This window comes from Garra rufa, chromosome 10, assembly GCF_049309525.1.
Source record: "Garra rufa chromosome 10, GarRuf1.0, whole genome shotgun sequence".
In the NCBI taxonomy this organism is placed as follows: Eukaryota; Metazoa; Chordata; class Actinopteri; order Cypriniformes; family Cyprinidae; genus Garra; species Garra rufa.
Window position 1 is genome coordinate 1,278,853 of NC_133370.1, and position 17,687 is coordinate 1,296,539.

General features: G+C 32.2%; 1 protein-coding gene across 1 annotated transcript in view; it reads right to left on the reverse strand.

The window, feature by feature from the left end:
- The window catches only part of LOC141344016 (vesicle-associated membrane protein-associated protein A-like), a 39,348-nt gene extending 22,045 nt beyond the window's left edge, over nt 1-17,303 (reverse strand). The window contains exon 1 of the mRNA XM_073848732.1: nt 17,169-17,303. Within this exon, the coding sequence (XP_073704833.1) occupies nt 17,169-17,226 (58 nt within the window). The 5' untranslated portion in view covers nt 17,227-17,303. The remainder of the gene's footprint in view (nt 1-17,168) is intronic.
- Between the last annotated feature and the right edge of the window lie 384 nt (nt 17,304-17,687).

Here is a 17,687-nt window from a genome sequence, read left to right on the forward strand (position 1 = left end):
TAAGTTTTTAAGTTAAATCAGCTTAAAACTACAAGTCATTTTTACTTATTACAATAAAAATGAGTTGATATAACTTTATGAGTTTAAATGACTTAAGTTGATTTAATTTATAATCTTAAAGCAGCTGCTAAACTTATGTTTTTAAGTTGTAAATGGTGAAAACTTTTTACAGTGTACTAAACTGTAGTAAACTGCGCATTTATTCATTCATACAGAGATGCAGAATGCACAGGATTCAGATTTTAAAAGGCAATTTTTTTTTTTGTAAATTTAGTTTTTATGACTAGATCTCACGATTCAGTCCACGTTTAGTTAGTCCTACTAGTAAAATGCAGAATCGTACCATTTTTTAAGCAGGGCATCACATATCTTTTTAGTACGGTATATTACATAGAAATGCTCATTAAAATGGCAGCAAAAAGGACAATTTGGTACAACAAGCAGCAGCAGCATCTCACAATCAAATCCTGCTTCAGCTCTTCCGATGGCCTTTGGATCAGATGAAACGAGATGATGTGCAATTAGACCTCAAAGCCAGGATCTTATGACCACGCATGTCGCATATTAGTAGATTAGAGGAGTCGTGCAGGATCAAGCGCAGGAACGGGTGTATTTTTGTAAACAGGGCACTGAACACCAGATGCTCGACCTTGGAAATTAAGTTCTGCTGAAGTTGTGAGAAGAAGGATTGTTTTGCGAGACATGAGAACTTAGATAACATTAGAGAGCATCGGAGGGAATCATATGAGTTTCCACTGTATGGAAAGGACTAGACAGAAATCTAATCAGAAAAACAACATCGCGTCTTCAGGTCGAACGGATAGGTTACCCTTCACCAACCTCACTGGATAAACTAACTCAGAATACAAAACACTGAAAGAAATAGCTCTATCTAAATATATTAGATGAAAAACTGGGAAACAATTAACTTGAAATAAAATAAAATAAGCTAAAACACAGATGAAAATATATAATTCAAATATTTAGGTTTAAATAAAAACTAAAAAATAACAAAAGCAACACTGAAAACTAAAGTTAAAATAAATGGAAAAAAACCCCTAAAATAACAGTTTATAAAAGTAGTATTTAAAAAGATAAAATATAAAAACGTATATAAATAAATGAATTAAAAACTAAAAATCTAATTAAACCTAAATATTATTTAAAATTAACAAAAACAAAAAAAGACAAACGCACATAAAAACAAAAAAAGTAAATCATTAAAAAATAAAAATACATTTTAAAAAGTATAAAAACTCATTTAAAATATAAAAAAATACATTAGTATATAAGCAATACTAAAAAAAATTACATAAAAGCAATATTTTAAAACATAAAATATATAAATAAATGAAGTAAAAAAGTAAAAATGAAATGAAACTTAAATACTAGTATTTGAAATAAACAAAAACTAAAAAATGACTAAACATCTAACTAAAATAAAAATAAATAAATAACGCTAAAATAACAAAATATAAAAATAGTAAAAACAAAATATTAAAATGAAATAAGTGAACTAAAAGTGAAATAAAAACAAAATAAATCTAAATAGTATTATTTAAAATAAATAAAAAAAACATACAAATTATAAAGCATGTAAATAAATTACCAAAAATGTAACTAAAATTAAAATATAAAAATCAAAGCTTAAAAATCTCATTTAAAGTAAAAAAATATATATTATGTAAGTAATACTAAAATAACACTGCAGTACAGTAGTTTCTCAACTACATTCATTACAAATCAACATTTTGCTAAGCATACTGGAGCATGTTGTTCTCTTTAAGTCCATGCTTATGGTAAACAATTAATCTGAGACATCTCAAGATCAGAATTAGCTAAATTAAGTTACTAGAAAATGAATGGATGAAACTCTCTTCACTGCATGAAAATAACATAATGCTTTAATTGGGCATACACAAAAGGTTAACGTGGACAAACATGTATATGAAGCACTGCGAAAGCATCATCTCAGCTCCAAAACATGCCAACCACAATTTCTAGTTAATTCTGTTCAAACCCATTAAGTTAAACTGATATTTACTGCACAGATGCTAAGCTGCGACTGTGTCTGGTGCATTGAAATCTCAGTGATCTTTGGAAAGCCTCCACGTAAATTAAGTTATAAAATTTTGCCTCAGAAAACATTTGCATCGTGAATGCAGAAAGCAAAGTGGCAGGTCAAACCATGTTGATTTCTAATGTCAATCAAGCACGATGCTGCAAAATACACGATTACATTCATTTCCCATTTCACAGTTTGGAAAAGCGCTTACACCTATGTCATTTAACAATCATCAGTTATCACACGGCTCTTAGGAATACCTGACTCTGATTGGTCAGTCATGTCTTTCTGTGCAATGACTCAAAGGTACGATTCATTTCTTTAAGTGGAAAACGTTTTTACTTTCACATGTTCCTGGTTTCGTAGTGAGCGATTGACGGTACTCCCGTCTTCATATTTAGCCCCTGGACTGATTTCAGCTGCTGTCATCACAGCAGGACATCCCATATCCCGATAACAGTGACAGAATAAGGGCATACACGGGACAGGAGAGTCTTCTCCCTGCTGTGAGAGAAAAAACTTCCTCAGGCGTAGCTCTATAAATAATACAGAGAGGCAACGAGAGAAAAGAGCATTTGACTCACATACAGGATCGAAACTTACTGTGTGTGAATGTGAATAATTAAATTCAGTTTGTGCAAGTGTAGAGCGAACAAATGTGTGTCACTGTGTGATTCGCTGCTAAATCAAAAGAAAGAAGAAATTACATTTTGCAAGAAAAGCATTGAGATTTTTTAGGGGTTCAAGCATGTAGTGCTGAAACCCTATTGTAATTGTTAGAATGGTCACAAAAGAGCGATCTCTACCTTAAACTGATCATTCAGACCAAACCATAAGTCGTAGAGTCTTGAAACTTGGAGGGATGGTAGTACTCACACCGCCAACAACGTCACCAAGGCTCGCCCCAATTGGCCTGACGGGGGCGCTACAGCGCTCAAAAGTACGAAATTGCTCATAACTTCCACCATAAATCTACTTTTGCGAACTCCTCCTAGGTTTTTCATCCGATTGGAAGCAAACCAGCGCAGAAAGATTCTCCGGAGAGCGAAAATCAATAATTATAAAAAAAAAAAAAGTTGAAGGGATGCCAAAACATTCAAAAGGGGCAGGGCCACTTTTTGTAGAATGTCAATAACTCATGAACGGAATGAGATATCTTTGCTAAACTCAGAACACTTATGTAAGAGCTTAAACAGAGGTCACAGGGCAAAAATCGCAGAGCTTGGCCACTTGGTGGCACTATAACAGGGAGAAAACCTACGCAACCATTTGAAAATCGCCGTGCACGGTCTTGGTCTAAAGTGCCACAAATGTCTATAAGGACATTTGCGTATCTCTAAAAAACATGGCCACTATTGGCCGATGAAGTTTGAGCACCTATTAGACATGGTTAACGGAGGTCAATCGGAACGAAACTGGGTTGGCATGTTTGACTCATGGCCCCAAAGCTCTGAGAGAAATTTGAAAGAAATCGTCCACTGGGGTGCAATATCATAAAACAATTGTGCATTGCACATATTGTTTGCACATACACGCAATGTTTCATATCATATGACTCCTCATTGTGGACAACTTTGCCTCTAGAACCACTGCTGTCAATCAAATCGTTTGTTAAATGATTGAGAAGATGTACTGTATAAAACCTACTTTTGCGAACTAGTCCTAGGTTTTTCACTCAATCTGGAAAAACACAACATCAGTACAATTCTCTATAGGTCAATAAATATCAAAAAAACATTGGAATTTACTCTTCGGGAAGCTATAACGAGGTCATTTAGAAAAGGGGCCTGTCCAAATTTACACAAAATGCTATAAAGCCTAAAAAAAACCCTCAAAACTTCACGAAACCTGCTGAGCACCTGCTGGTGATTCTAAACAAACATGCAAAGTTTTAAGGAGATCGGATCACAGCTGGCGCTATAACAGTCATAAACATTACAAAACATACTATTTCTATGGTAAATTACCTTTATTTGCAACATAATGTGCTTAAATGCTTTAAAGCGCCTGAACCCTGGTAATCGCTGCTTGCAGCTATATTTATTATTATTGTTTTAATATTTAGAAAAAAATCCTTATATTGTTATTACCATAATATAACAATCAGTATTAATATATTACTTAGCACTTATTTGTACTGGTTAAATTATGCTATTTTTAGTTGAATGCAAACCTAATGATAGATAATAATGATGTCACAATGCAAAAAATGTAAGTTTAAAAACACTAAAATATAATGAGATGCATATTTAAAATGACTCATTTGAACATGACAGTGTTCCTTAAAAACTGTGATGTAATGAAAACATTGAGCTAAAGATGAAAATTAAATCATTTTAATTATTTTGAGTATTTTAATTCTTAACCCTCTGGTGGTCAAAAATATATATTTTTTCAATTAAATTAAGACATATTTCAATTCAATAATGTTTTTTTTTTTTTTTACCACATTGCATTACAGGTGATTTTATGATACTAAATTAAATTAATGGAGTAGTTCTATCCTTGTGCGACCAAACTTAAGTCTGTGCTTCAATGCATTCAAGATTTACAGTGGTTTAAGTTGCAAATTTCATTTTTAGTTTTAAAGAGTGGTTAACACTTTGTTTGAGAAGTGAAAATGAAATTGCCAACTTAAACCACCATAAACCCTGAATGCTTTGGACTTACGTTTGGTCACTTTTGCAGAAGAGACTTGGCAAATTATTACTGAAGTTAAAGTGAAAAGTGAAACAAAAAATGAAGTTATAAAAGTTTATTTATGATGAAAAATGCACCAAAAAAATCTATTTTTAAATTTACTATGAAATATTTTTGATTTTTTTTTTTACTCTAAAACTGCATTAAAGCAAAGCCATAAATCTTGTGTTCCAGATTTTAAGTTGATCTCTCAAAAATAAGTTTTAGTTAGGTCGTTTGGTAGCAGTACTAAATGTTTCTACTACATAAAATTTGCTTGCCGTTATTTTTGACCGCAAAACACAAGTGCAACTATTTTTTATGACCATTTAACCTTTTCAAATCATGTCCATTTTATTTATTTATTTTTAGCTGTTGCCAAAAACCTTTACCAAAGCAAAAATGACCAAACTGCTCCCAAAAGATTAAAAGCAGACACTGCGGTTGGTTAAACTAATCCAGAATCAAGTAAGGCTTTTAGGCACAAGTATGTTTTCATTTGGACACATCAACATTAACGTTTACTGAAACTAAACCGAACCTTGAGTGCTAGTGTAGAGTGCTGGAGATGGATAGAAACAGGAGGAAGACTAGAAGTGAAACAGGAATCCCATCGGGCCAGCGGCGGCTGATGGCAGCTGTATTTAGCTCAGGGTTCCTCTTCCTGTCACCTCATTTATTTACTAGGTTACAGGCCCAACCAGTACATCAACACATCCCTCTTCCTCCGCTGGAGCTGCTCAGCACAACATGAAACCGCTTTAGGGATTTGACTGGATCCAACATTTTGATATTATTAGGCAGATCAGTGATTTGAAGCATTTGTGTCGTCCTGCAGCGTATGTGCATCAACTAATAATACCATGGTACTTTGAGATATAGCATGGCACTGAAATGCATGTACAATGATATTTATATAGGGAATGCAAGGGGTAAATGGAAATGGAAAAATATTTATTTGAAAAATTTGCATTTTTAATTATTAAAAGAAATAGTAATTAAATATAAAAAGGTTTTAGAAAAATGCAAACAAAGAATGGACAATTTGATTAAATAAGTCAATAGAAAAATATAAAATAAATAAAGAGCCAACAATTAGATTACATTAACAGTACTTTAATGAATAAATAATAATTAGGTTAAAATAAATATTTTATAATTTAAAAATAATTAAGAATTTTTAAAGTTTTATGAAAATGCAATATATATTAAATAAATAAAACTTAAATAAATAAAAATAATTATAAATAAATAAAGAGCCAACAAATATATTACATTAACAGTACTATAATAAGTAAATAATAAATATTAGGTTAAAATAAATAATAAAAATGTATTTAAAATACAAAATTTGTATTTATGAGTAAATAAACTAATAAATAAATTTAGATTGAAATAAAGAAGTAAAGAAAGAGCAAATAAATACTTCAACAGTGCTTTAATAAATAAATAATACAAGATTAAATAAAGAAATAAATGATTTTGGTAATTAACTATTTAGATAAAAATCAAATGCACCATTTTCACCTCTTGGATCATAAAAGAAATGGAAAAATCCCACAGTCACACACTGAATGAGGAACACCATCACCGCCAACAAAAACAAAACCAAAACTACATAAATACATTTTCAACTGAAAACATGAAAAAAAAAAAAAAAAAAAAAAATTATATATATTATATATATATATATATATATATAATGCGTGACAGAAAAAGAAACTGAACTAAATACATTTTCATGATTTAAAATTTTATTAAAATTGTATAAAAATTGACAACATTTAAAAGGTCATTCAAATTGCAACAAAAAAGTGAAAATGGTCAGAATTGTCACAAGTACCTTTTTTATATTCAGTGGTGCAAACCAAAAACTGCAACAGAATTGCAAGATGTAAACTCTAAAAAATTCATTATGAGATGTAAACTAAGAATTAAAAGATATAACATTAAAATTATGTGAAAAAAGTGAGAATTTGCGAGACATTAACTCGCAAATTATGAGAAAAAAAGCTTAGAATTATATATTACTTAGAATAGTAATACATAAACTCATAATTGTGTCACATAAAATCTAAATTAAAAAAAGTCTGAATTGTGAGAGAAAAAAAATTACTATTACTTTTTTTATTCTTTCAAACTGTGGTGGAATTATTATTATTAATTATTAACTTATTATTTTCCCAGAATGATGAGTTTGTCTCACAATTGTAACAATTTTCCCAAAACTTTGACGTTAGTCTCACAATTGTAACATTTTTCTAAACATTTTGAGTTTATGTTTTACGATTGTAACATTTTTTCTTCATTTTGAGTTTACGTCTCACGATTGTGACATTTTTCCAAGAATTCTGAGTTGTGTCTCACAATTGTAACATTTCCCAAAATTCCAGCATTTTTACTTTTTTTATTTGAAGTAACCAAACCAATGCATTGTTGACATTAGTGACAATGAGAAAAGCAATAAAAAAGTTCTTCATTAAATTATGGCATGCAGTTGCTTCAAACAGTGGTATAAAGCTATATAAAACATCAATCAATGTAAACTGTGATAATAGTAATTAATAATCGCAATTACAATTTCAAGGGAATAAATGACAATTATGATTTTTGTCATAATTGTGCAGCCTTGATGACAGCAGCGCTATAGCGGACCAAAGGTAATTCAGGACACAGAGACGAATCAGCAAAGATCTGTTTCTAATCATCATCTCATGCTGCCATTTACAATCAGGAGAACTATATGTATATGAGAACTGTATGTCAGAGAGGCCCAAAGCCTTTATCTCAGGTACAAAGACATTACGAAAGCCTGAAACTCCTGAACATCCAGACAGAGCAGAAAAATAAGGCCTGCTTCTGGAAGTATATTGCATTCATTTTCTAAAAGACACTGAACAACACTATCATCAACAAACAAGTTAGCATTCAAGAGTTTGGGGTTAGTAAGATTTTTTACAATTAATTTAATAGTTTTATTAACAAAGGATGCATTGAATTGATCAAATGTGAGCAGCAAATCAGTTAATTAGAATGATTTCTGAAGGATCATGTGACACTGAAGACTGGAGTAATGATGCAGAAAATTCAACTTTGCATCACAGAATTAAATTAGATCTGAATGCATATTCACATAGAAAACAGCTGTTTTAAATTCTAATAATATTTCACAATTTCTACTCTATTTGTGTTCAAATAAATGCAAAAAAAAACCTTCCAAATTTTTTTAAAAATCTTACCAACCACAAACACCTGAATGATTGTAAATACATCACAACACATCTGTTACAAAGCAAAAATCCCAAGAAAAGTCCCAAACTCTCCAGCGAGTGAATGAATTACTCATCTCATCTCGTGCAGTACTGCGAATGACGTCACCGGACCATAAACATAATTATTCACTAGTCGTTTCTAAGGATGACCTCTGAAAACGTTTCCACATTAAAAACACTTTACACAAAGAAACGCACACAGTTTTAAAAAGCCTGTTTAAAGCGATGTTCACTCACAGTCATGAATACATTTTCGACTTAAATTTAAAAAATACATAATACATAGGGAAATAAAAGAAACGGAACTAAATACATTTTCATGATTTAAAACTGTATTAAATACCATGGTATAAAAAAATTTACAACATTTAAAAGATAATTCGGTAACACTTTACAATAAGGTTCATTAGTTAACATTAGTTAACCATATTAGTTAACATGAAGTTAACATTTAGTTAACATTTATTAATCTTTGTTAATGTTAATTTCAACATTTACTAATACATTATTAAAATTTTGTTAACATTAGTTAATGCAGTGTGAACTAACATGAACAAACAATGAACAACTGTATTTCCGTTAACTAACGTTAATAAAGATTAGTAAATACATTAACAAATGTATTGCTCATGGTTAGTTCATGTTAGTTAATACATTAACTAATGTTTAACTAATGAACCTTATTTGTAAAGTGTTACCGATAATTCAAATCGCAACAAAAAAAGGTGAAAATTGCAATTCAGAATTGTCACAAGTACCTTGTTTATAATATTCAATGGTGGAAACAAAAATTGCAACATAATTGCAATATTTAAACTCTAAAAAATTAATTATGAGATGTAAACTGAGAATTAAAAGATATAACGTTAAAATTATGTGGGGAAAATGAGAATTGAAAGACATTAACTCGAGTTAAATTCTGAGAAAAAAAGCTTAGAATTATATAATACTTGAGAAAAATTATTAATTGAGAGAAAAAAAAAATCACAATTACCTTTATCCTTTCAAACTGTGGTGGAATTATTATTATAATTATTAATTTATTATTTTCCCAGAATGATGATTGTAACATTTTTCCAAAAACTTTGAGGTTACGTCTCACAATTGTAACATTGTTCTCAAAATTTTGAGTTTCTCTCACGATTGTAAAATTTTTCCCATATCTAAACCTAAACCTGATAAAGAAAAATAAAATAACAAATCTGAAAAAATATATGTATATTCTAGGGGTGTGACGAGACACTTATCCCACAAGACGAGACACGAGACTGGGATTTTTAAACTTTTCTAAAGAAATCCTCAATGATGAAATATAAAGGGAAAATATATTATTTTATTCAACTGAAAAACACAAAATGCATGTGCATTTTGATTAGGGATGCTCCGATCTGCCTTTTTTTGCCTCCGATACTAATTTTGATTCCTAGGATTTAATGTCGGCTAATACAGAAACCGATCCAATACCAGTATTTATCTCTGTGTTTGGAACTGATAATCATTCTTTCACACTGTTTCAATGAGTGTTTATAAAAATGCATGTGCATTTTGATATGAACTTGTACTTTGTGAAATTTAACTTCTATTTTAAGGAATTATATGCTGTAATAAACATGTCAAATAAAGCTGCATGATTCTGAATAAATTGAAAATCAATTTTTTTTAATAAATTGGAGATCAGGATTCTCTCATGCTTCTGAAGAAAAAAAAAGGACTAAAAATCTAAACAAAATACATAATTTACTAGTGGTTCTGACAAAATGTTCATTGCTTAAGTCTTTTAAAAAATATGGACAATAATTCGATATCAATATATGTCGCGATAGAATTTTCTTCAATAACGGTGATACGATTTTTAAACCCATTTCCGATCTTTCGATATACATTTGCATATATATATATAATTTTATACATTAGCATTTGTCACTGAATGACGTTCAGTGCTCAGCCGTCAGAAAGAGCAAAACAGATTTGCGTGATGACGTTCATCACAGACACGCTGCTAGCGCTCAGCAGCAGTAGTTGGTTAAGCTCCGTTGCTGGAAATTTTTAGCTACAAAATGAGTATCCCTGACCGCAATACAGATGTGGATGAACAAGCTTCCACAAGAAACAAGGCAGACGAAATAGTTGATAAGAGAGGAAAGACTAATTCATTGGTGTGGAAGTGGTTCGTACGGAGCCCCTTACGTCAGCTTTAGAAGAAAAATAATTAATCTGTGGGGACGGTTTTGCAATTCGTTCCCTCAGTTTATAAACCGTACTCACGAATTCTTAAACTGTTCCCTCGGTTTAACAATTCATGCCCACGGATTAACAAACCGTACCCACGAATTTCCAATCCGTACGCTCAGATTTTGTAAACCGTACCCTCGGATTTTGAATCCGTACCCACAAAATCATAATCCGTGCGCACGCTTTAGCAATCCGTTCCCACAGTTTGTAAACTGCTCTCACGGATTTGTGATTATGATAAGCTTTTCACCCAGAGTTAGATACATGCTGCACTATTAATGTTATTATTAAATAAGGCCTATTATTACATTGCATTTAGTTTGAGAGCAAAGGAATGGCAACATAACCTGTACATTATTTGTTTTGTATTGCTTTTTACCTTCTCCTCTCCAAAACTCGTTTTTTTTTTTAATTCAGGTAATTTTATATTTTGAAAAATATTATTATATAAAACAAAGCCGTTTGAACAGCGCTCTTCACTTATTATTTTATTTTGGTACCATGACCGCACTTACAAAACAGGCTTCTTTTTATCGTTTATTTTACATTAATAACCACATGATGTTTTGGCAGCTAATCTATTGGTGATTAATATAAAATAAAGCTAAAAACTCTGTTTTGTCAGTGTTGCATAGTCTCATATAGCCTACTGAGAAATAAAGTTTAATAAATGCAAAACAATGCATCCAGCACTTAAACAGGTGTCCTGGTTGAATTTGGGGGCGGGGCCACAAATCCGTGAGAGCAGTTTACAAACTGTGGGAACGGATTGCTAAAGCGTGCGCACGGATTATGAATTTTTTGGTACGGATTCAAAATCCGAGGGTACGGTTTACAAAATCTGAGCGCACGGATTGGAAATTCGTGGGTACGGTTTGTTAATCCGTGGGCACGACTTGTTAAACCGAGGGAACAGTTTAAGAATTCGTGAGTACGGTTTATAAACTGAGGGAACGAATTGCAAAACCGTCCCCACGGATTAATTATTTTTCTTCTAAAGCTGACGTAAGGGGCTCCGTAGGTTCGGCTTTTTAAGTTCGGATAAACTCTGCCATTAGTAAGTTATACACGGTTCATGCAAACACTCGCCATAATATCAGCGCTGGCCGCTTTAAATAGATTTTCAAAAAGGCTTTGACTTCGTTAAATAAACAATCGCGATAGGGCTGGATTTAACCTTAAGAGGCAATGATGTAAATGAATAAATATGCACGCTGCACGTTTCAAAGTCAAAATGCGGCACTGATGTCTTTATATGAATGTATCTGAAGGGAGCCGACTGTCCTCAGAAACGTATCGTTGGCATTTTCATTTAATGCCTGATAGAACTGTGTTAATGCTGCTTTGTATACAGCCGTTACTAGGGAAACCGTAGTATTTCAGCGCTCCTAAAGCGCCACCTAGTGACAGAGAATGAATCTGCACGTCCACATTTTCAGATGGTCAGATTATTGCAAATCTCAACCAATGTTTTTTATGCAGCAAACACAGTTGTAAATGTGAAAGAAGTTAATGTGCTTTCTAAAAATCTAAACAATCAAGACAGTTATATTTATGCTTTAAATAAACATAATACATTATACACTTGATTTATTCCTTTTAATGGTATAAAGGCTGAAATGCCATTTTATAAGATTTTTTTGTGAAAAAACTGTAAATCATGTAATTTTATGGCTCAATATGGCTTAATACCGTACATCGTCCAACCCCACTCATACTGTTCATTTTACGTGTGCAGTTCTTAAATAGGGTCATAAATTGCCTCAAATTGATATTTAAAAATTCTGCATACACTGTAAATAGTGAAATAAAATTCATTCCTTCATTCATTGATATTTGTGTATTGAAAATATTTTTGATTGACATTTAATTTTCTAAATTTAAGTTGTTGTTTTTTTTTTTATTTGGGCTAGTTAAAATAATTTTCGGGCTGCCAAAATCTGAAGAGTAGCTGCCCGAAGGGCTACCAGAGATTTAGAAATTTTGCGAGCCCTGACCTCCTTTCTGGTAGAGGATTAATAATTAGTTGGCCTAGTGGCTAGGGCTGGGCGGTATATCGAGTTCTGGGGATATATCGATATGATTCCCCAACGCGATACGGGATTATCCAATATCGTTCATATCGATATGGCACATGCGCGTGCACGTTCTGCGTGAAAACGAGGGTTTTAAAACGCCGCCAAAAAGCATTGACCCAAGATACGAGCTACCCAATCGCAAGTACTTTGCATCAGAAGCTCTGCCGCAAATGTACAGTGAGGTCAGAGGAAAGCTTTCCTAACGGCTCGCAAAAGTGACTCATTTCGTACTAACAGCCGATTTATGGTTGAGCCCCGGGGTCGTCAACTGTGAGAGAAAAACGTTGACGGAAAACGCATTATGTTGGGGTTACGTCGCAAAATTGTAAATATATCTCTTTATACTGTATTTTTATACATATTTATGTTTTAAACCATGAAGGTGAGCCAATGGATATCACACAAGCAACGTGAAAACTGCGCAATGTTAAAGCGAAAGTAAAAACAGCGCTTCCAGCATCTGACGTGCACATACTCTCAGAGACAATGATAGACGAATATAATTCATATGCTGATACTACACAATTAATTTACTTCCCTAATATTTATCTTGTGCGCCGAACACAGTGGGGAAAACATTAAAAGAAACGTATTTTGTGTAGGCTAAGGGGGGTTGTTTTGAAAGTCAGTGTTTAAAATAAAGCTCTCAATTTCATTGATGACTGCAGTATTATAAGGGTTAAGAAAGTCTTAATTATGATTTCAGGTCGTCTTAAATTGGGGACTAAAAGGCAAGAATTGCTATGAAACTTTAAAAGGCTATGCATTATATAAATATGAGCGCTGCACGTTTCAAAGTCAGCTGCGGAGCTGCTCTGTGTACCAGTCTGATAGCGCCTCCTGCTGGAAGAGAATCATTTGACATTTTTAATCAGCTCGTAAGTCGGCTGTTGTCAAAAAGATTAATGTAAAAAAAAAAAAAATCAATCCATGGTTTTAAGCAGCAAACACGTAGAGTTGTAAATGTGAACTAATGGATCGACAAGATAATGTGTAATTTAAACAATTAAGGCAGTAAAATATATGTATATGTTAATTAATATAATACTTGATTGACAATATTTGTTTAAATTTATATAAGAATTGATACTTTTGACTCTTGAAGGCTGAAATGTGAAGTTTATCATTTAAGAAATCTTTTTTTGTTTTGTGAAACCTGCATCTGAATTGTAAATCATACTTTTTACAGTCATTTTATTTATTTATTTATTTTTGTTCAGGTCTTTAAAAAGGTATTCAAATGTCTAGAATTTAGGATAAAATATGCTGCAGATAACCTGGTCTCGTAAAAAACATAAATTGTTTTTAATTTATAATTGTGCGGACCTCGGCTGGTGAGCAGGGTTCATTAATGGACCTCGAGCCATTTTAGTTGAAGACCCCTGATCTATTTTTTTTTTTTTTTTACATTTAAATTTTTTTCATAATTTGAAATATGTTGTGCAGCTTATAGTGTTAAGCAGGAGAAACAACCTGTACTGTATTTTATTTATCAAAGATTTTGTGCAGCTGTTTATTTGTAAACAGGGAGGGAAACCCCTGTGTTTTAAATATATTTTGCTCAAAAACTGTTTAATAAAGTTTTGATAAAGGCTTTGACTCTTAAGTAACCATTTATGGAAAAATACCGGATATATATCGTATACCGTCATTCCTCCTAAAAATACCGAGATATGAATTTTTGCCCATATCGCCCAGCCCTACTAGTGGCATAATTTTTATTATGATTTCTTTCCCCCTTTTCTGTTCCGGCCAGAGCAATGTGTTTTTGTTGTTGCTCACTCTTCATTTATTTTATTATTTTTGTTTCTTTATCTGAAAACTGCTGAAGCAGTTTGTGTTTGTTGTTTAAATTTATATGAATAATCAGCCTGCTCTAGTTTAAATGGAGAGTCTGAGAGTTTTATTCATGTGATAGTTTATTTCACATTTCTTGTTTGTAAAGGCTAAATAAAAATAAAAAGAGAACCTTATTTTTTTTGTATGTTTTTATATAATTTTAATAGGAGGAGCCTGGATGTATTATAGACTTTGCAAATTCAGTTTGCAGACATTTGTAGGTACAGACACCCATTGTGTGTGTCCTCTGCAGTTTTATCCTGAGGCTTTTTAATATTGTCCATATCGATATCAGAATTATATCGTATCGACCGAAATTAAGAAATATATCGTGATATAAATTTGCCATATCGTCCAGCCCTAATTCAAACTAAATTTAAAAAAGTCAGTGTCTCAAGTACACTGTAAAAAGTTGTCACCAGTTTCAACTTAGGTTTTTAAGCTCAGCAGCTGCCTTAACATTTCAAGTTAATTCAACTTAAAAGTACAAGTCATTTAAACTAATTTTATTTTTGTGAGTTAAAATGACTTGTAGTTTTAAGTTGAAATCTTTTTACAATGTAATAATTTCAATCTCCTGAATAAATGATTTAATGATAAATACTTTTATGTGAACTTTAATGTAAGGACTTAAATATTCACACGCACCTCACATTAAGCTATCGTATGGCTTCAGAAGACCTGGAATAAAAGCTGCTTTAAGTGTCGTGTTTACTGTTAGTTACACAACAAAGCTCATTTCATCAAATGACACTGGAAACCACAAACTACTGCTTCTGTGTGATGATGACAAAAACATGCTTACAAACATAGAAGAATATAGGAAAACATTTCTCAAAGTCATGTTACAACATCCGACCCTATTCAGAATTACAAAACTATTAACTATTACTTAAGTGAGTTTTGACTATACTGAATGAGCCGAGATCATCCGGCAGCATCTGCTCCGACTCCTAGAGTCTCAGAAAAAGCATCACAAAACATATGCTATAAGAGTCCTGAAACACACAGGTAAAACCATCAGCCGTATCACAGCGCTGGTTACTCATTTATCCAGGACACCGCCCTCACAGGACAAATACTGAGGAATCTGTGCAATTTTCTTTCCACCTATAACACACTAAGCATGTATTTCCTGCACTGTATTGTACCACAATATGGTGATAATTCATTCCCAAGGTCCCAATATTAAAACATCATGGTATTACCATCTGATACCATCACTGTACCATGGCACTAATACCATAATATTTTTCTGTAAGGGCAATCAGTTGAGAAAAACAATCAGCTGGTAGTACAAGTTAACCACACCCTTACAAAAACAGTGCAGATGCATCAACTGGTAAAACCATGGTACTTTGAGATATACCATGCCACTGAAATGCATGTACAATGATATTTATATACAGAGTGCAAGGGGTAAATGGAAATCGGGGGGAAAAAAAGTATTAAAAAGAGCATTTTTAATTCATTAAAAATAATTAAGTAATTAATTATGAAAAAGTTTTAGGAAAATGCAAACTAAATAAAAATATAACTTAAATAGATGCATTAGAAAATATAAATAATTATAAAATAAATAGACAACAATTATATTACATCAACAGTACTTTAATAAATAAATAATAAATATTAGGTTCAAATAAATAATAAAAATGTTTTAAATAAATACAAAATTGGATTGAAATAAATTAATTCATGAGTAAATAAATTAATAAATACAATTTGAGTAAATAAGTAAAGAAAGAGTAAATACATACTTTAACAGTGCTTTAATAAATAATACAAGTCAGATTAAATAATAAAAATGATTCTGATAATAAGTAAATAAACAAGTAAAAAATATAGTACTAAGTCATCTAACAAATATTTAAATAATACATTGCTCAAATAATAAACGATACAAATGTACAAAATTGGATTTATAAGTTAATAAACTAATATATAAAATTTGATTAAAATAAGTAAATGAAGAGTTTTATAAATAAATAAACGAGTAAATATAGCACTATAAGTCATTTAACAAATAAATAAAAATACATAACACAAATAATTAAATAAACATTTAATAATAAAAGTGTATTTAAATAAATGCAAAATTAAATTCGAATAAATTAGTTAATGAGTAAATAAACTAGATTAGATTCAAATTAATAAGTAAAGAAACAGTAAATAAATACTTTAATAGTGTTTTAATAAATAAGTAATATAAGTAAGATTAAATAAATCATAAAAAAAAATGATTTTGATAATTATCTACTTTGACTCACACAATGTTATTATAAATCTGGTTTGTTTTGTTTTATCAAAACACCTGCTCTGACCTACTTGAGAGAATACCATGGTAAAGTCACAGTACATGTCATTAAATCAGGGCAGTACCATACAGACAATTATATAATAAATACACTCTTACATAATAAAGCACGGCGACGGTAACATAATTAGTGACGGTATTAGATGGTAAACCTGTGGTACCTTGAATTATACCATGGTAATGTGATTCATTCCCTACTCCATGAGGTAGTATCATGGTACATGGCCAAAAATCAGTCAGTTTACTTAATAAAACGTTTTGAAAGTGCCAAACATATACCATAGTATATAAAACTGAATATCATATCGAAATACCACGGTATTGCCAACTGGTATCATGGTTTTACCATGGTACAGTCATAGGACTTTATTGTAAGGGTTTGTTTCTTATTGAAAGGCATCCACGTAAGCACCGGACACCTTTATTTCTATATTACCGAGGTAAAATGACCTGGCAGTGCTAACCAGCCGTGCCACACAAAACTAGAACAACACCCGGTCCTCATCGCCTCAGTGCCGGCGGTGAGCTGCGTGTTGTGTGGCAGGAACTCGCGCTCAGGAGCGGCCGCCTGTCAGTAACTCGAGCTCGGGGATCCGGCGCGGCCCGCACTCCCTTCCTGCATAATGGCGTGTCAAACCCGCTTACAATTCACCAAAACACACGGACTGTCCGCGTTTCCCACTTACCTTTGAACTTCAGGTCGTTGGGGGGATCTAGGACGAGGATCTGCTCCAGTTTGGACATGTTTTTGGCCGGTAAGGTGACGCTTGGTTTCGGGGAGCAGCTGAGCGCAGCGCGGTCAATCCGAAACCCTTCCACTGAGTCACTGAGCGCAGCACGGGAGCGCGCAGCGCGTTCCCACGACAGACGGACGCCCGTGGCTATCTGTTCGATTTCGATTTTTTTTAAGTCAATTCAATTTGTTATGTCTTTATTGGTAAACAAATTCAATATATGCTGTAATCTCGGCCCCGTGGATACTGTAGCCCAAACATTCTTACAGGTTAAATGTGGCCAGGTTTCAGATTTTTAATTGCAAGGGACCACAAAAATGCAAAGAGCCTCTTGCTTTGGATAGAAAATAAATAATATGAATACATGTAAATAAATAAATCAAATTAGATTAAATTAAATAATTAAATAAAGAGTAACTTAAAAGGATAACAGGGATTTAATAAAAACAAATGAGATTAAATAAATCGTAA